This window comes from Ursus maritimus, unplaced genomic scaffold, assembly GCF_017311325.1.
Source record: "Ursus maritimus isolate PB19 unplaced genomic scaffold, ASM1731132v1 scaffold_2, whole genome shotgun sequence".
In the NCBI taxonomy this organism is placed as follows: domain Eukaryota; kingdom Metazoa; phylum Chordata; class Mammalia; order Carnivora; family Ursidae; genus Ursus; species Ursus maritimus.
In genome coordinates, this window is record NW_024424452.1 from 71,412,630 (window position 1) to 71,438,482 (window position 25,853).

The following is a 25,853-nucleotide window of genomic DNA, read 5'->3' on the forward strand; positions in this document are numbered from 1 at the left end:
ATGGCAGGGCGCGACATCGAGAAACCACCTCATGAGCTGTGCAGTATTTGATGTAATCCAAGAACCCGGTGTTGCTATCCAGAGGTCAAAGTTCAACCTCACTGCAAATGTATCCAATTCGGAATCAAACAGAAAGGCGAAATGCCCAGAGGACATTTCTGCCGCTGCTGCCCACCCCTGACCCCACCCCTGTGATCTAAATTTAACACGGAAATGATGTTCTTCGTATCGGGTATTTATGCCGGGCTCCCAAGTGGCAGCAGTCTTTGTGTGTTGAGATGACTCGGGGCTTGTTTGGGTGAGAATCCCACGGGACGCAGAACTCATTGCTGGGGAAAGAACCAAAAGCAAGAGAGCGTGATGGGCCTCACCCTGAAGGAGGCTGTGCGTGAGCAGGAGAACCAGAAATGAGGAAGGGGGTGGGGAGGGGGAGAAAAGCAAAGAAACATGTGAGTTCACATTAATTCACAGCCTTTCTGCAGAGCCTGCTCATTGCCCACTGACACCTGAGTTTTCCTTCTCTTCCAGAAACTTGTCCCCGGGGCTGCCTCTCCCAGGTCCCTATGCATCTGTGTGGGACCCCGTGACTCGTTGGCCAGTGGAATGTGAGCACAATAGATGGGGGCCACTTGTAAGCATGGCCCACACGCCTCACCCTCCTTCCTATGGGCTGATGTAAAAATGTTTTTTTTTTTTTTTAAAGATTTTATTTATTTATTCGACAGAGAGAGACAGCCAGCGAGAGAGGGAACACAAGCAGGAGGAGTGGGAGAGGAAGAAGCAGGCTCATAGCGGAGGAGCCCGATGTGGGACTCGATCCCGTAACGCCGGGATCACGCCCTGAGCCGAAGGCAGACGATCAACCGCTGTGCCACCCAGGCGCCCCTGATGTAAAAATGTTTTGATCGCGCTCTCTTGACCCAGTTTTGGGACGCTGCCCTTCTCGAGCAGTGGATTCAATCCACACCCCTAACTGCTTCCCTCGCTGGGCACCCACACTCTGGGGCGCTATGCACTGGCTCTCATTGGACCAGGTGTAACCCCTAGGTCCCAGAGCCTCAAAAATTATTCAGATGAACTGATCCATGGGAGCCCATGGGATCCAGCTAACTGCGTCCCACCTGCCAGACATTAGCTGCGGGCTGGAACTCCTGCTTGTTGGGACTCTGCCCCTGGGGACAACCCCCCATGTGGCCCTGCCTGACAACCTTCTCTCGTCTGGAGCTCAAAGTAGCAGAGAATTCCGCCCTTCGTTGACCTGAGCGTCACTTGTGTTGGGTCCTGCCACCGTCAAGTCTTATAAGGCAGCTGAAGACCAGAGGCTCCGGAAAGTCATGAGCTGCAGACAGCAAAGTGGCTTTGTGCCTGTGCCCCTGAGTGACCGCATGGAGCAGCCCGACTTCAGCTCCTCAGTCCCTGTGCTGCACATTCCCGCCCCAGGCTGGCCGGGAGAGAGCGAGCCGCTTCTGTGGCACTGGACCCGTCTTCTCTCAGCTCGTCCGTTAGGGAGACATCAATTAGATGGAGACCTAACTCCCGCCTCGGGTCTGCAGGGCTCCCCCGAGTGCCTTCCCCTGAACCAGGCTGTTCCCAATTTCCCACCATCACAGGATATCTGCCGTGGACGTGTCTGGAACACTTACCAGGTACGGGACATGCCTCAGTTGCTTCCCAGGTGTGATCCTCTTCATTTACCTCCCGGGGCTCCTTCCAGGAGGGACAGTGAGCGTGCAGCCGAGGCTCGGTCTGCCCCCCTCCGAGGTGCACGCAAGCTTCAAGGGTGCCCAGGCTATGTTGCCGTTCCCTGTGTTCAGACGCGCAGACAAGAAAATGACTGTCAGGAAGGAAAAAGATTGTCACACTCATGGTTCCCTAGAAACAGGAGGCACGAAAGTCTTGAGGGGCACACAGGGAAGCCCCAGGTGGCCGGGAGGCAGGGGAAGCCGGGGGCGGGGGCTGAGTGTGGGAGCCAGTGGTGGTGGGATGTGTGGGCTCTGGTTTACTACGTCCAGGACTCGGCTGGCCCCGGGAGGGGCTGTGTCTCCAGGGTCAGCAAGCACCCTGTGTCCATGCAGCAGAACACAGAAAACAAAGACATGGTTAATACGTAGCAACTTACACCCCTTCCCTTTTCCCTGCGTTGTCACTGAACACCCGGTATCGTCACACTTGTATTTGTAGTCCACGTGACAGGTGAAACTGTCTGCTGTCGTCACTGGCGTGCTCCGATGGATTAATGATGCTGCGTGCTTTTCACGTATCTGCGGGCCAGCAGGGAACAGTCCCTTCCTGGCTCCCCCTCCACAGACCCCAGTCACAAGCCGCATTCCCCCACATGCCTCGCTAAGCCTCCTCCCTGCAGCTCTGTGCTTCTCAAAGTTTTCCGGGTGCTTCCCAACCTGGTTTCTCCATTCTGTCCTTGGTCTCTGGCCCCACCCTCCCTCCTGGTCTTTGCAGGGGCTGTTCTCTGTGCCTGGGACCCTCCCTGCACCTCCTCTGCCCTTCCTCCTCCCCACACCCACACACACTTATATGACATCCTGGGTCGGGTTGTCTCCAGGGTCCTATGTGACTTCCAGTCTTACATCTGTCCCATGACACTAAGTGCAGATTTATTTCTCAGCTCTTCCCGCAGACTCGTTGAAGACAGAGACTGTCTCCTCCCCTCCGGTAACCTCCATTCCTAGCACGGTGACTGGAACGTGTCGGTACCCAATAGGACACACTGCATGGCAGCAGAGTGAGCGAGAGGTGACTGGGCACACTCATCCTGTTCCCCACCCTGGGCTGTAGCTCTTCTCCACTCGGAGGGCGCATCAGATGCTTTGAAAATTCTAGATCTGTGTTCAGGCGTGGCATCCGTGCAAAGCTAGGCTAATGTTCTAGCATGCTCTGAGCTCTTAACAGTAACTAAGTAATTCAGAAAGACCAGTCCTGATTGCTCTACTCTGTTCCCAGCTTTGTGCTCAGCCATTGGTGGACCAAACAGGTGAGCACTGTTCTTGCCTGAGGACTTGAGATCTAGTCAGAGGCATGGGCAGGCCTTGGTCACAGTCTGTGCCACGCGCAGTCGTGGGGGGATGGATGGAAGATGGGTGTTGGGAAACTGGCGGTCTGTCTCATGTTCTGTGTGGGAAGTGCTTGGTGGAGGTGAGAGCCCCGGGGCTCTGAGAGGATGCAGGAAGGAGGCAGAAGGGACCGCAGGGCACAGAGTGGTGGCGTCGCCCCAATGCTGGACATCAGCTCTTGCAGCCCCTTCCTATTCAAGATCCCTGGTCACAGACCTCCCATGGCTTCTCTTCCCACTCTGAGTAGAAGCTGGATCATCGCCAAGGCCTCTGAGGTCCCCTCGGCCAGGCGACTTCTCGACCTCAGGCCCCTGGGCTCCCCATCACCCACCTGATCCAGCCCCCCCAATGTCCCTCCTGTTTCCTGCCTGGAAATTCTTTCCCCTCAGAAAACTGTATGGCTCACTCCTTTACCTCCTCTAGGGCTTTCCTTGAAAGCCCCCCACCCCCGTGAGGGCTCCCCCGTTTACTTTATTTAAAAAATCCCACCTCTTGCCTTGCACAGAACATGGGATGGACTGGAAGCTCCCCCCTGACCACTCCAGGCTTCTTCTTCTTCTTTCTGGTCATCCACTAAAGACGACATTCCCAGCTCCCCTTGTAACCAGGTACAGCTGCGTGACCAGGTTCCCGCGAGTGATTTCGGTAACTTCTCCTCACTCACCTGAAAGGAAATGTTTGCCTTAGGTTTCCCTTCTTGACCATTTTCCCTCAGTCTGGACCCTGGATGTGCCAGTGACCTGGCTTCAACTATATGTGAGAAGATGTTATCTTAGGGGAGGGCAGAGCCACAATGCAGAAGGCATGCGGGTCCCTGAGTGACTCTTTGGAGCAGAGACGCTGAGAGGAGTAACGTCCTAAGTTGCCGTGAACGGGATCGCTCTGTTTCCACGACTTAGCCTGGACTTGACCTTCGCCTCTCCTCCACGCATTCCCTGGTTTATTATTTATATTTATTATGTATCTATCGTATTATATATTTATTGTTCTGCCTAGCATCTAAGAGACCCAGTGCTTTCCTTTGTCGGCTCAGCATGTCTTCCTGCACTGGAATGTAAGTTCTCGAAGGGCAGAGATGTTTTGTGTCTGTGTTCACTCTCACATCTCCAGGGCCTAGTACAGTGCCCCGTTCACAGCTGGTGCTCAAGTAATACATCCTGAATGAAATACTGTTGGCCACTGGAAGTGAAAGCCTAGTTTTTTCCTCCAAAAAGAAGTAAGTTTTGAAAAATACTCATGGGTGGGCAGGGAGAGGCTGGGGGATGGAAGGGAAAAGTGAGGGAAAACAGCAAAGTACTTTGTAGGTGGAGGAAAGGGCTGGAACCCGAGGGGGGCCTCTGATCACCCCAGAAAAGCCCGTGGAGCTCTCCTGGTTTCCGAGGAGACCCCAAGGCTTTGTGTGAACACTTCTGTGCACTGACATTGGTTTTGGAGATGACATTCTGTATGAGAGCAGAAGGGAGATTGAAGAAGTGGTTTTCCCACTTAGCAGTGAGTCAGTGATGCTCTTGCCTGCGCCCCATCCACCCTATTCTCTTCCTCTTCCGGAGAAGAGTACATATTATAATATATTCAGGATAATTCATTTGGTAGAACCCTTGAGGTGGAAGAGAGGAGCATGGGGTTTACTGGAGGCCTTCACTGGCTCGGTGCTCTTGAATCAATGGATTAACCTCCCCCCCCTTCATCATCCCCATTTGTAGGATTTCTCATTTTTGTTGTGAGATGTTATGGGTTGAATTGTGTCCCCTCAAAATTGATATGTTGAAGCCCTAGCCCCCGGTACCTCAGAATGTGATTACATTTGGAGAGAGGACCTTGAAAGAGGTAATCATGTTTAAATGGGGTTGGTAGAATGGTGTTTTTATAAGAGGACGTGGAGGGGGACACACCAGGGTGCACACACAGAGACCACTGGAGGACACAGGAAGAAGGTGGCCGTCCTCACGCTGGGGAGAGAGGCCTCAGAAGAAACCACACCAGCCAACACCTTGATCGTGAGCATTCAGCCTCCAAAACTGAGAAAACAGACCTGTCTTGTGCACGCCCCCCCCCCAGGGGTATGTGGTTAGGGCTCCCTCAGCGGACGAACACAGGAGGTACCGCAGAAACCCCGCAAACTGGTGTGTTGTGGCAGCCACCCTAATGTTTGTCTTCTTAAGTTGCATGAATAGAAGAAAATTATTCAACATAACTTGTCAGTCTCATCATGTGCTGGTCAGAAACAAGCTTTGCCGGGGAGGCTTTTCTAAGAGTTGTTGGCAGATAGAAGGCTTCCTCAAGAAGTATTCCAAGAGGTCGAATGACCGCTCATTAGAAATGTCAGGGGACTCCAGCCTAGATCCCGTGTTTGGACCAGAAAAACGTGCGGGTTCCTTTCAATCCTGATAGTCTCTGTACAAATGGATTGCACTTTGGTTGGAGAACAGAGTTCAGTAGTACATAGATTCATCTCTTACTACTGTAAAAACATGTGCACGGTCAAATATTTTTCAGCTTTGTTGATTTGATGGCTAGTAGAAAAGCTTTAGAAAATTTACTGAGAAAAAAATGAAATAAGTATTCAAACAGCAGAGGTCGGTTATAAGACCTCGGAAATGTGGGAGGGGGCCCAGCTCAGATGCCAACCCCCCCAAAGTAGCAGCGTTAGTAGGAATGAACTTGTGCCAGTCAAAATCTCAAACCTACTACGTGCAAAGCTGCCATCTCCATTTGACAAAGCATAAACAAATAAATACAAACACTGAGCTTGACTTACCTACTAAAAGTTAACCTATCCTGAAAGAATTTAAGATTACTCCCAGTAAAAGACACAGTAAACTATAATTTCAGAACGACCATCAGCGCGTGAGATTTTGAGACAGCCGATTGAAGCAAGGGATGATTCGGTGGTGGTATCAGAAACAAGGTTTTCAGTGCACAGACTGCTGCGGAATGATGGGGTGCCACTGGTTGTCAAGTGCTGTCTGCCAGCACCACCTCCTTAGTCCACCCCTCAACTAGAGAGAGGCCAGCTTCTGGCGGGGCACCTGGGGCGACGGGGGGGTCGAGAATGGGATGGGGGGAAGTGGGCCGCACCGCGGGAGTCCCCTCAGGACTGGGAGCAAACACCCCGACTTCCTTGGGTTGCGACCCACCCCTCCAGAGGCCTCCCTTCTGGGGGTAACCAGCCTTCCGCAGCTGCACGGACCGCCCCCCACCCCCAGTTTCCCCGCGGCACAGCGACCCCAGCGCAGACGGCGCAGACGCCACGAGGGGCCGAGGGGCCGGGGCGTCTCCAAGGCGCGGGCCTCGGACCTGCGCCCCCGTGGATCCCGAAGGACAAACGCCGGGGTGCGCGGGGAGGGGGAAGAGTCTCGGTCGCCACGCGGGCCCCAGGGGACACGCGGAGCCCTGGCGGGGATCGAGGATGGACGTGTCGCAGGTCCCTCCGCGGGGGTGGGAGGCCGCCCGGCCGCGCACGCGGGTCCCGGTTCCCGGGCGGGACTTGGTCCTGCGCCGCGCGCAGGCCGCGGGGCTGACAGGTGCAGGCGCGCGGGCTTCCCATTGGTCGCGGAGCCGCGGAGGCGCCGCCCCCTCGCGCGCCCGCTCCGGCGGCAGGGCTCGTAACCGTGCGCGCCCCCGCCCGCCGCGCGCTCCCGCTCCCTGTCGCGCGCGTGCTGACTCCGAGGTGAACGGGCGCGGGCACCGGAGCCGGCGTCCCCACCCCCCGCGCCCGAGCGCCCCGGGAGCCGGAGGGGGGGGCGCGGGCGGGGGGCGGGCGCGGGCGCCGCCGAGGCTTCCGTCTGGCTCGCGCGGCGGCGGCGGCTGCGGCAGAGGTCGCGCACAGATGCGGGTCGGAGCGGCGAGGGGAGGCGGCGGAGGCGGGAAGGAGGTTGCCCGAGGAGCCCCGCAGGTAAGCGCGGGAGCTCGCGGGCCGGGGAGGGGCCGCGGCGCCGGGACCCCTGCGACCCCGGGGCAGGACCCGGGGCGAGGGGGTCGCGCGGGGACCCGCTGCCGCGCCGCCAGGTGCCCGAGAGTGACACGTATAGGCCCGGGGAAAAGTGCTGGTCCAGCAGGAGACGCGGGGAGGCTGCGGACTTGGCGGCCGCGGTCCCCGCGCGACCCCGGCCCGGCCGCCCCTCCCCCGCCGTCCGCCCGCGCGGCGCCCCGCGGCGCTGCCTCCCGCTGCGCGCGCCGGGGGAGGGGTGGGAGGCGGAGGGTGATGCTGGTGGGGGTCGGGGGTTCCCTCAGGGACGGGGGGCGGAGGAGGGGCGGCCCCGCGGCCCGGGCACCGCCGCGTCCACTCTCGGTTGCAGGCGCCTGCGAGCCGGATGCGGTGCGTGGACGAAAGATGCATCATGGAATGAACCCGAGCCCGGGAGACGGATTTCTGGAGCAGCAGCAGCAGCAGCCGCCGCCGCCGCCGCAGCCGCCGCCCCCCCGCAGGCTGCTGGCCGCCGTCCTGTGGATCCAGCTGGCGCTGTGCTTCGGCCCCGCACAGCTCACGGGCGGTGAGTGACCACAGGGCCCGCGCCGCGGGGGAGGGCGCCGGTCTGAGACCACTCTCCGCAGGGACCCCCGGAGTTCCCCCAGATGCCTGCGTGCGGTGCGCCCCGGGCGCACACACAGCCGCATCGTGGCTGGAGCTGCCCACGGGCCGCTCAGCCTGGCTCCTCCGAAGGGGGCACTATGAGCCGGCCTATTATTCTCACTTGGGCCACCGGAGAGCCAGAGGGGGAGAGGGCGTTTCTGTGGTCGGCGCGTGTTTGTGGGCCTTTGCCGCGTGTCGGTGCCCTCCGCGGACAGAGGCCAGGTGTCAGACAGGGGCCAGGGCAAGTTGCCAACCCCCTACCCCCTCGTGAGTGTGAAAGGTCTGAGCACCGGGCCAGGCTGGCGCGGAGGGACGGGTCTGTCCGGAAGTTAACTTTGTCTTTCCTCGGGAGGCGGGTGTTCCCGCACAGCTGCGTGTGGGGGAGGGGCGCAGAGGGGTCCCCGCAGGGGTGCTTCTGGAGGATGGCTTTGCCTCTCAATGTCTGATTTACAGGGGAATACAGTCAAGTGCGTGTGTGTGAAGGGGAAGCTGGCTGAAATAAAATTCATAGCCTTGGTCCGCATCGGTGGCTGACTCTACCTGTGCTGGGTTCTGGGAGAGGGCGCTCTGTGGGCCGCGGTGGAGGAGGACGGATGGAGTCCCGGGCTGCATTTGGGAGCTCATCGCTGTCGGTTCCGATTTCTGGGAAAGCTTGCTCATGTGGACCTGCGAAAGGGCAGACTCATGTTTTGGAGTTGAACTACTGTTCATACATAAATAAATGATAATTGGTGGAAAAGCAGGTATCGATTGCTATAAATAAACCATTTCCTGCTTAAAATATTGCTGTTTCAGAGCGTGAAGGTGAAGAAGGAGGGACATGAGGGGAAAACTAGTAACCGTGGGGGAGGGAAAGCAGAGCAATCCAGAACTCGGGCATTGTGCAGAGATCCGAATGTCTGGAGCATAAGGGAGCTTTCTGGGTGTGCAGGTGTCAGAATTAGTGAGTGGATACTTGCTTCGCCTTAGGGGCCCGGTTTTGGCTTTGTTTGGTTTTCTAACAAGGGGTGACTTTTTGGGTGCTCTTAGTTCTGTAGTAACGTCTCTGAGGCGGGTGTCCTTCTCACAGAGGACGTGGTCAAATGGGAGGCCAGGCCAGCCGCTGTGTGGCCTGTGGGGCTCTGGTTGGATGCTCCTGAGTTAGCTCTGCTTCTCGGGTGGGTGGGCAGGTGGGCAGGTGGGCAGGAGAGCATGAGTGGGGCTGGGCCTCTCCCTTCCTTCTTTGCTCCCCCCTCCCCCGTTCTAGCTTTGACTCCTCCAACCAGCTCCATACCATCCTTCCATCTCCTCGGTCCATTTCTCCCGTGTAGGTGATGGATCGTTGGGGTTCTCTTGCCCACTGTTCCTGGACGCGTGAGTTCTCAAACGGGGCTGTGCTCCTGGTTCTGCTGTTCATGTTCACAGAGATTCTCCTGAAGGATCTCAGAGCTCAGTGCGTGGCCCGGCCCCCTCGGGCTCACGTTAGCCCCTTACCCCTCTCTCCAGAGAGAGAAGACGGCAAGTAGCAGCATCCAGGCCTTGAAGGAGAAGCAGGGAGGAAGGGTTGCCTGTGAGCCGTGGGTTCAGCGCTGTTCGTTCTCAGGCGCTCACGCGCTGCAGAAAGGCTAGCACCACCTCTGTTTCACGCTGAACTCCTTCAGGCTGCGAGGGTGATTTCTGGGAGAGGATTTATCATTTCACGATTCCCCTGTGGATAGACCGCTTGGGTGGAGAGGGTGGTGGGGGGTTCCAGGGAGTACGCTATACAGAGACTTCTTTCTAAGGGTAGAAACTCACGTCGTGGCTCCAGGATGGTAATGAAAGCAAATCCCCTAATTCGAGACCTGGGCTTCTAGGACCCGGGTGTGCGTACCATCACCTGCGATCTTACTGAAAGGCCGGTTCTCGTTCAGTTGGTCTGGGGTGAGGGGTGGAAGAGTCCACATTTCCAGCAAGCTCCCAGGTGATGTGTGGATAATGGTTCAAGCACCATGCTGATAAGTGGTGCTTTGGACTGAGGTGTCCTTAAACATGTTGTTTCTGACCCCAGAATCGCTCCCAGTTACCAAATGCAAGGGCCCAGGGGGGAGCAGAGGCCGCATAATCTTCCCGTGATTCATAGAGCTGAAAACCAGCCCTCCCAGAGTGCTTTCCTTTTATTTTTTATTTTTATTTTTTTAAAGATTTTATTTATTTATTTGACAGAGATAGAGACAGCCAGCGAGAGAGGGAACACAAGCAGGGGAGTGGGAGAGGAAGAAGCAGGCTCATAGCGGAGGAGCCTGATGTGGGGCTCGATCCCAGAACGCTGGGATGACGCCCTGAGCCGAAGACAGATGCTTAACCGCTGTGCCACCCAGGCGCCCCCCTTTTATTCTTTTATTTTTTATTCACAAAAAAGGTGCATGTTTAATAGATACTGTTTTAAATTGTGGATTTTCATTTTTGATTGCTTTCACCAGGAAAAGAAAGAGCACAATAGTAAGATATTATAGTCTGAGCTAGGAGAAAAAAGTATGTGTCCAATGCGTGTATTACAGAGAAAGTCCAAATTAGAAAGGGAGAAACTGAGAAGACGATCAGATGAAGGGGGAAAGAGATCTGTCAAAGAGGAGACGCTTTGTCCTAGAACGGCACACTCACTTCAATTCTCTGAGTTCTAGGAGAGAATCTGGGAGCCTGAGTTGGCTTGAGGTGACTTTTGGGTGGCTCTTTCCAGGTTGTCTTTTGTAAGTTAGGGAAAATGGCCCTCATCTGGGGCCACTAAGACCAAATACACTTAGAGGACTGACACCAAGTTTGCGGGGAGACACAGGACCCGCTGTCCCCAGAGTCTGCGGGGAGCGTGGTTTTAGCTGCTTCTCTCTCTCCAGAGACCCGCTGGGTGTTTATCTCCAGGGAAGAGGGCTCAGAATTTGCTCTGTAAGTCGGTCCCCGAAGCTGGATTCATGAGCACATCCCTGCGTTGTCAGGAATGCAGGCCGGGGCTCTGCGACTCCATAGCTTTGGGGCCTTGGACTTTGGAAGCCTAGCGTCGCCGTCGGTAAACCGGGGTTGGTGCTGCCTTATTTCAGGGCTTGGTGTGTGGACGGAAACCGTGTAGTCACGCAGTAAGTGCAGGTGGACAGCACCGGAATCTTCCAGGCCTTCGCTTTATTCATTCAGGAAATATTGAGTGCCCGTCCATACCCTGTGTTAAGCGCTGTTGTGTACAATGTTCTTTTACCTAGAACAACCCTTTCTTCCTCTCTCTTTTTTTGCCCAGTGAACAAGTTTCACTTCAAAACAACTTCAAGTGCCAGAATCTCTTTCGTACTTCCCTGGTCACTGGGCCGTCCCCTCACCTGGGCTCTCAGTGCGCTAAGTATAACCCTCCCTCATCGAGCCGTCTCACCCACTGGACTGTAAGCCCACTGAAGGCAGGAACCCGGAATTTATTCATCTCTTGTCTCAGGCGCTCAGCACAATACGTGACACACGGGAGATGCCTGGCCGATGTTGACTGACAGCAGAAGGGAGTCCTAAATTACTGCCATACTGTTTAGAAAATAATGACTGTGGGTGGTCACAAAAATGCCAGTTCCGTGGCTACTGAGGCCACTTCCATTTGGAGGTGGTCTAGGAGGTTGGAGGAGAAATCAGGAAAGGCTCCAGAGCAGAGGTGGCCCTTAGGCTGAGGTCTGAGGGTGGGATGGTTGGAGCGCTGCAAGGGGAGAGACACTTTGTGCAAAAGTGTGGGGGTGGTCATGTGCTTGCCTGTTCAGGGAGAGCAGGGCTGATCTAGAACAGCAGACCCGTGGGGAGCCAGGAGGGTGGGAACAGCAGACCCGTGGGGAGCCAAGAGGGTGGGAACAGCACACCCGTGGGGAGCCAGGAGGGTGAGAATGATCTAGAACAGCACACCCACGGGGAGCCAGGAGGGTGGGAATGATCGAGAACAGCAGACCCGCTGGGAGCCAGGAGGGTCAAGCTGATCTAGAACAGCACACCCGTGGGGAACCAGGAGGGTGGGAATGTTCTAGAACAGCAGACCCCACAGGGAGCCAGGAGGGTCAAGCTGATCTAGAACAGCACACCCGTGGGGAACCAGGAGGGTGGGAATGTTCTAGAACAGCAGACCCCACAGGGAGCCAGGAGGGTCAAGCTGATCTAGAACAGCACACCCGTGGGGAACCAGGAGGGTGGGAATGTTCTAGAACAGCAGACCCCACAGGGAGCCAGGAGGGTCAAGCTGATCTAGAACAGCATACCCGTGCGGAGCCAGGAGAGCAGGGCCGAGCTAGAGCACCAGACCCGCTGGGAGCCAGGACAGTAAGGAGGACTAGTAGGTTGGAACCCTATCATAAGGATCATTGGAAGCTGGTGAGGATTCTGAACCTCGCACTGCAGGCCATGAGCACTTGCTGAGGGGTTTATGGTAGGTGTGTGATACCATCCGAGCTGTGCTTGGTTTCCTTTTTCTGCTTGTGAATCTCTGACCTGGGACCCCCCACTCAGCTGCCCTCTCTGTGTGTCAGAGCCCTCAGTGTGGGGGAGTGAGGCTCCGTGAGGTGTTGTGGCCATGGCATTGGGCTGTGTGCCTGCAGCGGGGGACACATGCTTTGACTGGCTCACTGATTCCGAGATGCCAGTCTCTCGTTGGGAGTTTCATCGAGAAGGTTTTCTTACCTGGTAGAGTGGGAGCTTTTCGTGCAACCCGATGTCTTAAAGTCACGGTTTTCAAACTGCGCTTAACCTGTAAGTTGAAAGTCCCAACTTCTCAAGCTACAAAGTATGCGTATTCAGCCACCTTAATACATGTGAGCAGCATGGAAACTCTTTCGATTTATCCACGAGGTGGAATCTGAGAGCTTTCGGAGACACGAGAAGGATTTCCTACAGCAGGCAGCAAATCTCTCCTCTCGGAGGCCTGAGCGGTGAGGTGGGGGGCGGCCGTGGTTCTCTAATTCCTGCGGGTAATGAAGAGTGTAGGTGAAGATCTCTCGCCAGTAAATATTGATTGGATATGCGAAGAAAAGCACCCACAGTCTCTGTTCCTGGCACCGGAAGTGTATTTCAGAAGCTTCCAAAAGGCCAGCTGACTTGCCCTTACCCGGGAAGCTCTTCTGCAGCACGAGGGGCCGTGTTCTTCACGGAGCTGCCCGGTCAAGTTCAGTCCCTGCCGCTAAACAGCTACGTGGCTTTGGGCAGGTGCGCACCTTCTCCTTGGCTCAGTCCTTCCCACATCGCTGACACTCTTTGATTCTGTGATTACAGGAATTTGATGGGTTCCGACCTCTCCGTAAAGCTGATCTCTGTCTCGCATCTATGCCCTGGTTTTTGTGAGTGCCTGTCGTATGCCCTGGGGATACACAGCCAGGGGATGCAGTCCTGCTCCCCGGGAAACCGACAAGGAAGGGCTGCTTTCTTCTCAGAAGCCCAGATGCAAAAGGCTTGCATAAAATTATTTTTTTCACGTATGTTTTTAATTCATTGTAAAACTTAGCATTATTTATTGTCAGGGATGAGAAAGGTGATTTTCTCAGACTATTTTTCTCTATTCTTGTCTTACTTTGCAAGTCCGTTCGGTGTTTGACTATTGGAATAACCACGCATAGCAATGGTACACCTATATACATCGCTGCGATCCTCGTCTCTGAATTCAGGGAAAAAAGAGGCAGAAAAATAACTTTTCTAATTTGTTTTCGGTCACATTTCACCCAAACCGACCGCAGCATTTAGGGACAGATACACCAGATACATAATCTCATATATCCGATACGCCATTTTATCGATTTACTGTTCCATTCTCATAATTGCAAGCTGTTCACCTGTTGCCAACCATGGACGCCTGGAAACAGGTGGGGCAGGGTTTTGGACCGGCCACCACCTGAGTGATGGGCAGTGGCCGTGCTACCGGCTGTGAACGCGAAGAGCGTTTGCTCCGAGTCAGGGCTGTGCTCAGCGTTACACGTAGTAACTCACTGGGTCCCCACGGCCCCTGGCTGACCCTTATCTTCCAGAGAAGGACACAAAGGCACAGAAGATCCAGCAGCTCGCTCAGGGTCGCCCAGCTGGTGAGTGAGGCCCCACGACCCAGATTATCTGTTTCACTACGAGCTTTTCCTGTAGGTGTGGAAATCCCTATTGCTAGGTGCATTTTTTTTCTTTTTTTTATTGTATTTCAAGGCGAGCCACAGTTTTTAAGCCACAGTCACCAAGCATTTAGGGACTTTGGCCCTCCCCACCCTGATATTAAAAGAATCCTTATCTTGTAACCGAAAAGGGGAAAACATACAAGCAAACCAACCGCACGGAAACCCACAACCCAAGACAAAGTGAAGGCCCGAGTGCCCGAGCCTTGAGCTCTGAAGGCAGGAGGAGAAGCAGCCAGAAACCCGTGAGGCCCCTGGGATGCTCTGCAGCCGAGGAGTGAGGAGGTGGGCAGAGGGGCACGTGTTCCGTCCGGCTCAGCCGTGCTGAGGGGCACAGGGTGGGCACACGGAGTTCGGGACTCTGCAGGCGGCTGTCCGCCTGCCCCACCTTCTGCCTGTTGCCTCCAGCTCCTGGCCCTCCTCCGCGAGGCCCTTCTCCCTGTGCTGGCCGAGCGCCAACAATAGCTTCTCTTAATAGTGATCACTGTGTTGTTTGCAGGTGTTTTCACACTAACCTTATCCCCGCTTTTGATTTTGACAACCCGGTACGATGAGATTTTTATTTTTTCCCCTCTTCTTCTTTTTTAAATTTGAAGAAACAACTTCAGCAAGGTGGATCTCCTAAGGTGTCAGAATAGTCAGACAAAGCAGGTTAGGAGCCAGGCCTGTGGGTCAAGGCTTCCTGCTGTGTCCTGCAGGCCCGTCCGGGACACGTGTCTTCCCGATTGTGTGATGCCAGCGATAACGTTGTTAGTATATATCAAAGCATTAAAAGGGTAACTGTGCCCGAGGGTCATATGGGTGAGTAGACGCTCCCTCCGGAAAGTTCACTTTGAGTTAAGAATAGGGTTTGGTGGCAGCTGATGACATCTGAGATGGCTCCGTTTGCTGTCCAGGAAGACACGCTTGATGGTCCGAGCTGAAGACGCTAAGTTTTAGGGAAGGATTGGGTCCCACATTTTTTCTTCCTTGAGGAAAAGATTGCTGTAGTACTGTAGGACAGGAGGAATTATCCACTCAAGAAGAAAAACAAACAAATAATTGAGTTGCTCACAAAGTGGAATTAAGAGTGTGTTTTAAAATGGCTTCTTAATTGAGAGTATTGTAATTGCTTTATTAATCTTCAACGAGGTAAACTGGGAACATCAGAGAAGTAAAACAAAATAATTCCTGATGTTATTTGGAAATGACAGCGCACTTGGGAGCACCCTAGTGGATGGGCCTCGGTGGCTGCGCTCTGGAGGGGAGGCCCCGTGGCCCCAGGAGGGGGGCTGTGGGCAGACCACGCGTGCACCTGCCACGCACAGGCCCAGGCTCCAGGAATGGATTTTTGTTCTTAGAAGGGAGGGGAGCTGCAGAGCCCGTAAACTTGATCAATGATCATTCATCATTATCCCAATAAATTGAGCTTTTCAAGAGGGAGGATGAGTAAGGTTTTTTGGAAATGAAGGTTTGACCTGGTTATCTGATGTTTCTGTTTGAAATTGGTGACTTTTATCTCCTGGAATTACCGGCGTGGGAGTAGAGCTGAATGGGGAGGGTCACTCAGGCGCTATATTCCTTTTCCCGAGAGTAACAAAACACAGACAGATCTTATTTTCTTTGGTCTGACTGCATTTGGGAAAGACGTATGTGACTGAGCTGGGGAGCCAGGAACAGGGAAGTTCTCTTCAGAAAGCAAGAAAATCCATTCTTACAGGGGATCCTTTCACGTCTGTGCGTGCCCAGCATTGGGATGGATCTGGCTGGTTTCCAAATTCAGATCCGTGTATGTGGAGGGACCTCGGAGTTCCCTAATCCCTCAAATTCAGAAGATGCCGATTCTGCCCTGGTGAGAAACAGCCTTATTTTGTAGGAATGTGATAGATTTCGGGGGGTTGATCCCCAGAGGGGCCCTCAGTCCTTCGGTGAGACCCCTGCTGTGACCTAATGCAGAGTCTCAGAGTCAGACCCAAGGCCACGATGCATTTGAACAGTTTCACTCGGGAGACACGTGTGCACAATAAGTGTTGGCATGACAGCGTGGGGCGGATGGCTGCCTGGGGCCACCTCTGCGTTTAGGTCGTGCTCGCGGTTCTTCTGTGGGACAACCCACTTCTGAACTGCTGTGTGGACTTCAAAGCCTTGCCCAGGCTTTCCGCTTTGGATGGTGATGGGGGACTTGGTTTGTTCCTGTTCCTGTCGCCCTTGCGTTTACACCTCTGTTCCGTGGATGAGAGGTGCTCGTTTGCTTGTCATGATGACTGGTGGGTCTTGAGGCCAAGAGCTGGAGAAAATACACAAGGCCAGTGTTCCTGCCACGGCCACCAGCTGGCTATGGGATGGCCCCCTGATCGCTGCCTCAGTGTCGTTATTACGACCTGTGAAATGGGAATAATGGCGCTTCTGCCTCCCCGGTTGCTGTGAGGATCGAGAGCGTTAACAGACGTCTCTGTGTTCGAGGAATCAAAACCATCGCCAGCAGACCAGTAATGGAAGCTCGGTCTGTTCGCGGTGCTGGGCTTATAAGGCCGCCTGTGCCTGGGACGGTGTAGCCGAGCAGATACACAGAACGTTCGGTGGTGCTGGCCGGTGGCACCCGCAGTCCCACGGAAGCACCCTGGTGACATCGTAGGGTGTGTCCACAGTGAAGCCTTGTCGCAGAGACCCTGGGGTGGGGGAGGAGCGGGGAAGGCTCCACGGTCGGGCTGGTCCAGCTAAGCCTCCAGCAGTAAGACAGGTTTGCAGGCAGGGAAGGTGTTGAGAAGCTGAGCCGCAGAGCGAGGGGGAGCGTCTGGGGCGGCCTTCGAGAAGGGCAGGCAGATTGAGCAGGTAGATCGAGAAGAGACAGGGAAGGAAGCTGGACGGGCAGGTGGGGCCTGCTCGAGGCCCTTACCACCCTGGTGGGGCGCTACCACGTCCCCTGGAGGCACCACGAGCCTACAACACATGTCGTCGGGGCCGGACCTGATGGGATCTTTGCTTCAGGAAGGGATTTTTTTAGCAACATGAGGGATGGAGGAGAGGTGGAGAGATCTCCGCTCATTGTGTTATTGTGTTCCTGCGGGTGATTTGGTGCTGACTCGGGGGAGGACAAGCGGGGAACAGAACAGAGCCCTGCCCTCCAGACGCAGGAAGCTCTCCACCAACCGGGAACGATTCCGGGAGGGCTCTGAGTGGAGGGGAACAGGTGCATGTCAAAGACGGCTGGCAGCAGGTGGGGATGGAGGGAGAGGAGCTGCTGGCAGTCCCCGCTGGGTCACATGCAGTGACGCGGGTGAGCCTCTGTTGACCAGGAGGCTGGCGCTGCCTGCAGGACATCCCTTTGGGCGCCGTCTGCCCACCAGGTGCAGGGGAGAGAGACGGAACGGGAGTGGCGGGTTTGTGTGTCAGCTGCATGGAGGGGCTGCCGGGGCGGGCGGGTGAGCAGAGAAGGGGGTTGGAGGGTGGAGCCGGGCAGCACCCACACTCACGTGTCAGGAGGCGGAGGCGGAGCCGTTTGCTCCCCGTCAGTGTTGGCAATAATAATACAACAGCCACAGCGAATGCGGCCCGGCTCTTGGTGGCTCCTTCTGACCTGGGGGCAGGAGGTTAATTCTTACGTCGTCGTCTGGATGATGTTCAAGCACCTTGTATTCCAGATGCGTGCACCCACGGCTGGGAAAGGAGGGCAGGGCGCGCGGGGTGGGCGGCGCACCTGTGCACAGGTGTGGGGGCTCCCCTGCCGCAGAGCCGTGGCCGGGAGAGCGGAGCGAGAGGTTGGCAGGTCCTCCCTCCTGGAGACGTGGTGCAGCACAGTGGGGGCGGGGCTCTGTGTGCTCCCTGCTGCAGGGGTGCGTGTGCCTGAGCTCGGTGGTGGGGGCAGGGCTCCTCATAGCTCCTGGGTGCTGGGGCACTGCGTGCTCAGTCCTTGGGCAGCCCTCGCCTTCAGTCCTTCAAAGACAGTCTTCTTGGGCTGTCAGTTAATCTTCAAAGGAGCGACCCCTCTGTCACCCTCACCCCCTGAGACCAGCGCTGTCACCTGTGAAGCAAGTCACTTGACTTTGCCAGGCTTTGGTTTCTTCATGTGTAATCGGGGCGGTGGGCTGTTCCTCTGCACTTCTCGGGGGTGGGCTGTGCCCGTGAAGGAGGCGGGTCAGGGGACAGACGTTTTATAAACACCAGACACAGCGGTGACAATTGTCAGCCTGTAAGGAGACCTCTCTCCGCTTTGCCTGGGGCACGTCAGGGCACGGTGTGGAAGTGTTCTCGCGTGTGGGGCCTGACCCCGTGAGAGCTCAGGAAGCAGCGGGGGTGCTCCTGCTCCGACCCAGCAGTGAGTAGTCTCCTCTAGAGTTGGAGAAGGTTCTGGTGNNNNCGCCCCTCAGACACACCCACAGCCATTCCTGAGCCCAGGCCATTTTCGTGCTCACAGAAGCCTCAGGGAGGAGAACTTGCACACGTGTGCAGGCAGTGATTCACGCTAGTGCTCAGGGTCTGCAGCAGGGGAGGGGTTCCTCCACGTGTCCCTCTCTGCCGTCCCCCATCCTGCGCGCCACGTCGGCTGCTGGAGGCGCTGGGCCAGGGGACACTGGGGGGCGGCGGGAGCTGCGTTTGGTCCGGGAGTCACCAAGTGCTTTGTCCATGTCCGGTACCCGGTGCGTGTGGTCTCTTTCCCGAGAACCCCTCTGTAGCTTTGCACACGGGCTGCCGCTTTTGGGCATCTGTGGGCTGGAGACTCGGGGTTCCCAGCCCTTAGCGGGAATGCCCAGAGATCCTGTGTCTGCCTTCCAGCCTTCGGCCCCTCGGGAAAGCAGCCGCCTGTGGCCTGGCCTGTCCTCAGGGACGTGCAAGGCCAGGGTCTGGTCTGGGGCAGGGCTCCTCAGGTGCAGGGGGATCAGCGGCTTTGCACACTCAGTGGAGGCGATTCCTGCGGGGCCTTTATGCTCTCAGAGCGGCTCTCATTTACATGGTAATGAGCGCACAGACCTTCCATCTGCCCTTTGTCATCTGCAGATGTCGAAGGACCCTGCCCTTTGGGGGCTCCCTGACACATAGTGTCTGAAAGTGGGGGCGACCCTGGCCTGCCTCTGCGGCCATCTCCAGGGCAGGTCCCTGTTTGTCGGTTTGTCCATTTGTCAGCGGCGGTGGTAATTCCTCCTCCCACCTTCCCTTCCTTCCCTCCCGGGCAGCCTGGTCACCGGGGGCTGTCATGAGACGGACAGCTGTGCCTGGCCTCCCCTCTACCTGGCCGCATCTCACCTACTGTGCGCCTTGGCCTTCTCTCGTTCCTGCCGTGTCGGTGTTGTTGCTGAACGGGGTTGTGTTCTCAGTGACGTCGTGCACGTTACGTTCTGCAGAAACGCAAGATACCGTGCTAGGCCCGTTTCTCCTCGGGCCTGCGACTTATATCTACTCTGTGTTGTCAGTACCGTTCCTGGGTTGAGATCCACACGTCAAGAGCAGGGTGGCCACACCTTCATTCAGGTTCAGATTTCCCAGGGAGGGATGATGCACTAGGCACAGCCCATTGACCAGGAAAGACAAGGTGGGAGCAAAACCCAAATTAGGCCTGAATCCGTAGTTCGCACTGGCCTAAGCTGCCGGCTCCTTCCTTGGGCTGGCCTGGACTACCCTCCGTCCCTTGTCCAGCTGCCTGGTCTCCCCGTCCCTTCAGAGACAGCTCCCACCCCTTCCGTGACCTCTCGGATGGCCCCTGGCTTCCCCTCTGTCTTCAGGCTAGACGTTGTAGGTCAGACCCCCGAGGCTGGTTTCGAGTGAGGCTGTCTTCCTGGCGTGCGGATGGCCGCCTTCTTGCTGGGCCGCCCGAGGCCTTTCCTGCTGTGTGTGGTACGTGGAGGGAGGGGGGGAATGAGGAAGCTCCCAAGTCGCTTCTCATGAGGACACCAGTCGTCGTGGCTCAGGTGACCTCCGTTAACCCTCATGACCTCCGTTAACCTCAGTCATCTCTACTCATTCAGGGGCTTCGGGTTCAACATATGAATCTGCAGGGGACAGAATTCAGCCCTTAGCAGATACCCGAGGCAGACCAATGTGAATTCTGATGAAAAGATACCGTGAGGACCCAGAGCTCTTACTCCAGCCAGGGGAGAGCAGGGAAGGCTTCTAGGAGGAGGTGATGCCAAAGCTGAGTTCTGAGGAAGAATGGCATGCGTGTGCGTGTGTGCGTATGTGTGTGTTTGTGTGTGTGTGAGAGAGATGGGGGTGGTGAACAACCTGTTGTTTTCCTGTTCATGCATTCTCTTTAGTCATTCACCAAACATTTCCTGAGGTTTGCTCTGTGCAGACCACGCAGACACTGATGTGGGGCCAGGGATGTCTGGGAGCTCAAATGTGCAGAGTTTCCCAAATTACAGGCCATAATGTTTGCTCTAACCTAATCAGCCAACTGCTAGACACTCCCAGGATTCGATTACAGCTGCTGGCCACTAAGAAATCAATTGCAAGTGGGTCCCCAGGCCACCCAGTGGGCCACGTCTGGTTTAGGTCAGGTAAATATTGAATTACTACTTGAGCTGGCCTGCGGAGAAGTGATGGGTTAACATCTACAGTAATAGGAGGTTAGCTCTGATTGCATTTTAAGTCGCTTCGAATTTATCTTTTATGGGGCAGTTTCTTCTCTCCCAAACGTTTCCTTTGTTCCTCCTCCTCCTTCTTCTGATGTTCGGAGTTGAAACACGCAGAGCGTCTGACTGATCTGTGTGTCTGGGTGTGGTTTGGGGTATCGAGAGCCTCAGGGGCCTCGTCCAGGCGGACGGGGTGGACCGTGGCGGGGCCAGCTGAGGCCAGCTCCCGGCGCTCACCCTGTCTGCTCACCACCTCCTGGGTGCCCTCAGCCCCTGTCTGCTGTCCAGCTTCCAGACGTGTGTGAACACCCCACCCCGCTCTGCGCGGGCGTGCAGGCTCGCGGGTGTGCGCTGCTCTGAGGAGGGTCTGCGGCTTTCCTTGGATCCTCAGATACAATCTTTATCCCAAAAGGGTCAAGAAAATCCCAGACTCAGAGCAAACTGCTCAGATCACTCGTGCGGCTAAGCAGAGGAGGACACGGTGTCCGGGGGGTTGGGAAATTGTTTCTCCTACTTACCGTTTCCTTGCTTTTGAAGTTTTGGACTTAAACGCCTGCGCCAGGGACCAAAGTGTGCTGGGGACGGCAAGTGGAGAGGCCGGGCTCACCTGGACCGGGGCGTCGGAGCCGCTGCGGTTTAACCCCTTGCCAGGTGGTTGCATACCCTGTGATTTAGAAGGACGGCTATCAAGCGGGTTCGCTATAAATACCAAAACAATAAGTAGGCCCAGAAGAGGGGGGGTCATTTACCGAGCAAGCGTTTTTTGAGCCGTTATGATGTGCGAGACACCGGGCCAGGCAGGGTGGGAGTCAGAGAGGAACGACAGACAGGACCCCAAGCCTGTGCTGTTCTAGAAAATCACATGTGGGAAATATTCATCTTTATTTTTTCCCCCTGAAAATGTGGGCAGAATGAGAAATATTCCAATAAGTGGGCAAAAGTGATGCTTCTGTCTTAGTTATCTCTGTAATTCAGCACGTCATTATGACATATTGAAGCATTATGGGCTTTGTAAGTGTGATTATATGCTCCTGTTATAGACGGATGGCTTCGTTGCTTAGGGGAAACCGTGTTTTTTGTTTTTGTGTTTTCCATGATGAAAATTAGAAACATAATAAATGTCCCTGTTGTTCCGTGGTCTACCCAGTGTGGGCCTTGGACGCACATCTGCGCTGCGGGGACCTTGGAGGGGGTGTTAATTACCGGTGTGCGGGCGGTCCGGGGGTCTCCCAGTGGGTTGGCGGTGGAGCTGGGTGGGGACCCCAACTTCCTCTCCCCAGGGGGTCCTCCCGCAGACAGCTGGGGGTCATCACAGTGGCACCCACCCACGGGTTCTGTGGCTTAGATGAGATCAAACGTGGAAAAGCACGTCCAGCAGCGCCTGGGCCAGAATGCGAGCTCCGTGGATGCAAGCTGTCCGTGCCTCCTGTGCGTCTCGTCCTCCACAAATCCTCTTCAGCCCGCCTTGAGCAGGTCCTTCCCCTCGCGTGATAGATTCCATGTGCTCCCGAGCCTCTGCGTCCTCCCTTGAATTTCCCTCGAACGCATTCACAGTTGTGGGGACGCTCAGATAAGCCGGTACTCTTTTGCAGACTTTACTCTGTGGCTGTTCATGGAGGATGTCGGCCCCTCTGTGTCCTCATCTGTCCGTGCGCCGGGTCCCCTCCCCTGGGGTCTGGGGGCTCCAGCCCCTGGAGGCCCGGCCGAGGGGCACCGGCAGTCTGCTGCCCATGGCCAGCATGGCGGGTCCCTTTCTGAGGGTGTCAGGGATGTGGCTGGTGGCGCTGCCCGTGTTTCCCAACTCACAGGGCGCTGGGTCCCCAGGCCTGCGTGAGGAAACCCCGGCTGCTGGTGAACACCGTGCTGTGTGTGCGGTTCCCGAGCCAGACCTGCTTATGCCGAGAGCGGGGAGCAGGCGTCGTGGGGAGCCCGTCGCCCTGGAACGTCACGCTCACGAGCACAAGCCGTGGGGTTTCACTGGCCTTACTGTGGGGTCTCCAAAGCCGAGGCTGAGCTGTGACGAAGCGATTCCTGATTTCCAGGAGACTATGAATGAAGGCTTCATGCAGCGCACTGGCAGAGACGTGGTCACGGCCATGCTTCCCGAAACCTCGCGCGTAAGAACTGGGAGTTTGAAACCTGTCCTCTTACGAGAATACGTGAGCGCGAGTGTCCAGCTCTGCCTTGAAATGCACGTCTCGGATGAGAAATCACAGTGTTGGAAAGAGTGTGTTCACGTCAGAATCACTAAGGACTTACTGTGCGCCAGGCAATGCTGTGGGTTCTGCCAGGGACCCCGAGCTGAGGCTTCGGCCCCTGGGGACTGGGACATACCTGGTCGGGAGGTAATTCTGTCTCCTGCCGCGGTGGCAGGAGAAGGTCTGTGTTGAGTGCAGGCGGCACCGTGGGGTCCAGGAGCAGAAACACAGGTGACGAGCAGGGGACACGGACAGCGCCATCCCTGGGCAAGTGTGAGGCTCGGCGCTGCCTCGGGGGGCCTTACTCTGGCCTCAGCTGCAAGCGTGTTTTGGAGACATGCAGGCAAGAGGCTGGAGACGTCGCCATGATGATGACAACAATGACGGTAATGCCGTGGCCAGGAGCCAGTGTTTATCAGTTGGCTGCTTCTCACACGTTTCACGTGCTTTCCACACGTTAGTTCATTTAACCTTGTGACCTAAGTACTGTGTTCATCCCCATTTCAGACCCGCAAACCACAGCATGGGGAGACGGGCGAGCAGGCAGTGGTGGGGCTGGGGTCCCCTCCTGGCCCCTGGCCCCGCAGCCTCCAGGTTGGAGATTTGCCAGCCACCCTGCCTTCTCTTCCCACGCACCCTGAACCCCAGCCCGAGGGTGGGTAAACCCAAAACCCTGGAGAAAGGAAACGATGAACGGGAAGCATACATTTCCTAATCTCTCGAACACCGTTTCCTTCCCAAGAACTCATCGGGAGGCCCTCGGCGAGCCCCTGGAGGACCCTGAAAGGAGAGCGTGTTTGAGCCGCACTTCGGAGCACGTTTGCCCTCGGGTGTTGGGCGACGTCTGGAGACACGGTGGTTATCGTGACTGGGATTGGCACTGGAGGGTGTGTGCAGCTGGCATCCAGAGCGCAGAAGCCAGGGGTGCTGCTGACACCGGGCCGTGCACGGGGCGGACCCACAACAGAGGCGCGCAGCCCAGCTCAGCCCTGGGCCCAAGGCTGGGAAGCGCGGCTATGGGGACCAGTCGGCTGTGGCGGATGCCGGTGGCCGAGCAGGTGTCCAGGCAGGAGCAGAGGGGACGGGAAGCCAGGAAGACGCCGTGAAGGGAAGGTGAGGGAGGCGCGGCAGTCAGAGTTCTCATGTGGGCTGCGGGGAGAAGTGTGGAGTCCGTACGTGGAATGGAGACGTCAGAGACCAGAGCTCATTTTAGGAAGATGGGGAGTTTGCTCCTGAGATATCCGGATTCTGGCAGGTGGACCCGCCCAGCAGGTGTGTGAGACTGAGGATGGAGGACATGGTGTGTGTGTGTGTGTGTGTGTGTGTGTGTGTGAAGGTGGATGTAGAGTCCTCTCCTGGGCAGCAGTAATTGTGATCAGCGTTCGTGGTCCAGAGGGAAGCCTACAGACTGGGGGTCTGCCAGGGGCTCCCCAGACGGAGGTTGGGACCTGCCTCTGAATCACAGCGGCACTGCCCATGACCTTGGGCGCGTCCTTGAGCCTCTCTGTGCCTCAGTCTCCTCACAATACCCAGGGGGCGTTCTGAGAGGTGGATGGGGTGCCAGTGTGGTGCAGGGGGGCTGGCCGGCCGTGTGGAACCCCACGGGGGTGGAGGGACACGGGCGAGAGGTACACAGCACGTGTGTTAGCTCACTGATGACCTCGGGGCCGGCGCTGTCACGGGTGGCTCGAGTGCCCTCGCCTCAGTCGGCCTCGCCGGCATGACCTCAACACGCAGCTCTTTCTTGGACAGTAGTGACGGAGTCGGGAACGCGGGAATGACTGGTGCAGGGTTGTCCTCTTTGTCCCTTGAGCAGGAGGGACGAGCTGTAGAGGAAGAGACAAGGTGAGTCCAGGAGGAGCGCACAAACGAGGGGAGGCCACAGAGAGTGTGTCCTGGGTGTTTGTGCGTGGCCAGCTTTGCTTCTGACCCCTGATGCCAAGCCTGGAGCACAAGGAATGGTGCTGAACGTCTGAACCAGGAGAACTGGCCGCACAGCCACTGGGAAGCAATCCACCCCCCCTCCGAGCACACACGGGCTCCTCCTAGAGCCCGGGAGCCCAGGCAGCTCGGGGGAGCGGCATCCACCCAGGTCACTCGACGGCCGGGGGTCTGGAGAACGTGGTATGGCCCTGCGTTTTCTGACTACCTGGTGGAAATCTGAGGTTTTCTTCAAGTGCCCTTATGTTTAGTTTTTTTCTGCAGAGGGTAATCCGGGGCTTGGAGGTGGCTGAGCGGAGCTCTGCACGGGCCTGGGGGCTGGGCCGTGTTCTCGTTCCATCCGTCGGGGGAATGAGGGCAGGGGAGCGTTGATGGGACTGTGTGGAGAGACACCGCTGCTCCTGCAGGGATCACGGGTGGACCCCGTGGCTTAGAGATTGTAGTCTTTTCCCCGAATTAAAAAGGCTGTGTGTGGTGTGTATTCACTGTTGAAAATTTTCTTTTTTTTAGATTTTATTTCTTTATTTGACAGAAAGAGGAGAGAGTGAACGTGACCATGAGCGGGGTGAGGCAGAAGCAGGCTTCCCGCTGAGCAGGGAGCCTGACACGGGGCTCGATCCCAAGACCCTGGGATCATGACCTGAGCCAAAGACAAACGCTTAACTGCCTGAGCCACTCAGGCGCCCCATTGTTGAAATTGTAAAGAAAAGTTAAGACAAGCAAAATTAAGAAACTCTTAAATTTAGTCACATGAACTCTCTTAAAATGAGATGCCCGTCTCTCTTCTGCATGTGTATGTTTTTTCCCCAAAAAGGCACTATATATGTGATTTTGTAACTTGCTTTTGTTCCCTAACAATACATTACGGTGTCTCTCGTGGTCTCTTAAAAATTAGTCTTTTATACCATCATTTTAACTCACTTTGTAGCGTTCTACTTTGCACGTTAACTGACGTGCTGTGTGTTCAGTGCTTGAGAAGTGGGCAGTGTGTCCAGTGGGCAAACAGTCCGATCGTTATGAAAACACACGCGTGATCGCTGGCTGTAGACAGGGCTGCGAGGAGGAGCGGCTGGTGTTGAATGTGCTCATGGGCCGGGGGCTGACGAGGTCAGGAAGGGCATTCCCGGGGAGGTTAGCGCTGAGCCGGGGCGAGGGTTTGCCCGTGTGACAGTGCCGGCGGGCTTCCTGGTGGAGGAGGCGCCCATGCTGAGCTCCTGTGCCATGAGGTGGTGCAGGATGTTCACGAATCGGAGAGAGCCCGTCTTTATCAGCCGTTGGCATTAATGGTGCAGATTGTCAGTTCATGGTCTTCGTCTGTTTCTCTATTGGTGTTTTTGTCTTTTTCTTATTTACTTATAAAAACACTTCAAATATCTGCCTTTCCACATATATTACAAGTACTGGCTTCCATTTTA

The 25,853-nt window shown here is 56.1% G+C and overlaps 1 protein-coding gene across 2 annotated transcripts in view; it reads left to right on the forward strand.

Moving 5' to 3' along the window:
• Positions 1-7,401: 7,401 nt before the first annotated feature.
• Positions 7,402-25,853, forward strand: part of SUSD4 (sushi domain containing 4) — a 90,649-nt gene continuing 72,197 nt past the window's right edge. For both annotated transcript variants that reach the window (XM_040636149.1, XM_040636148.1), the window contains exon 1: positions 7,402-7,561. In XM_040636149.1, the coding sequence (XP_040492083.1) occupies positions 7,402-7,561 (160 nt within the window). The remainder of the gene's footprint in view (positions 7,562-25,853) is intronic.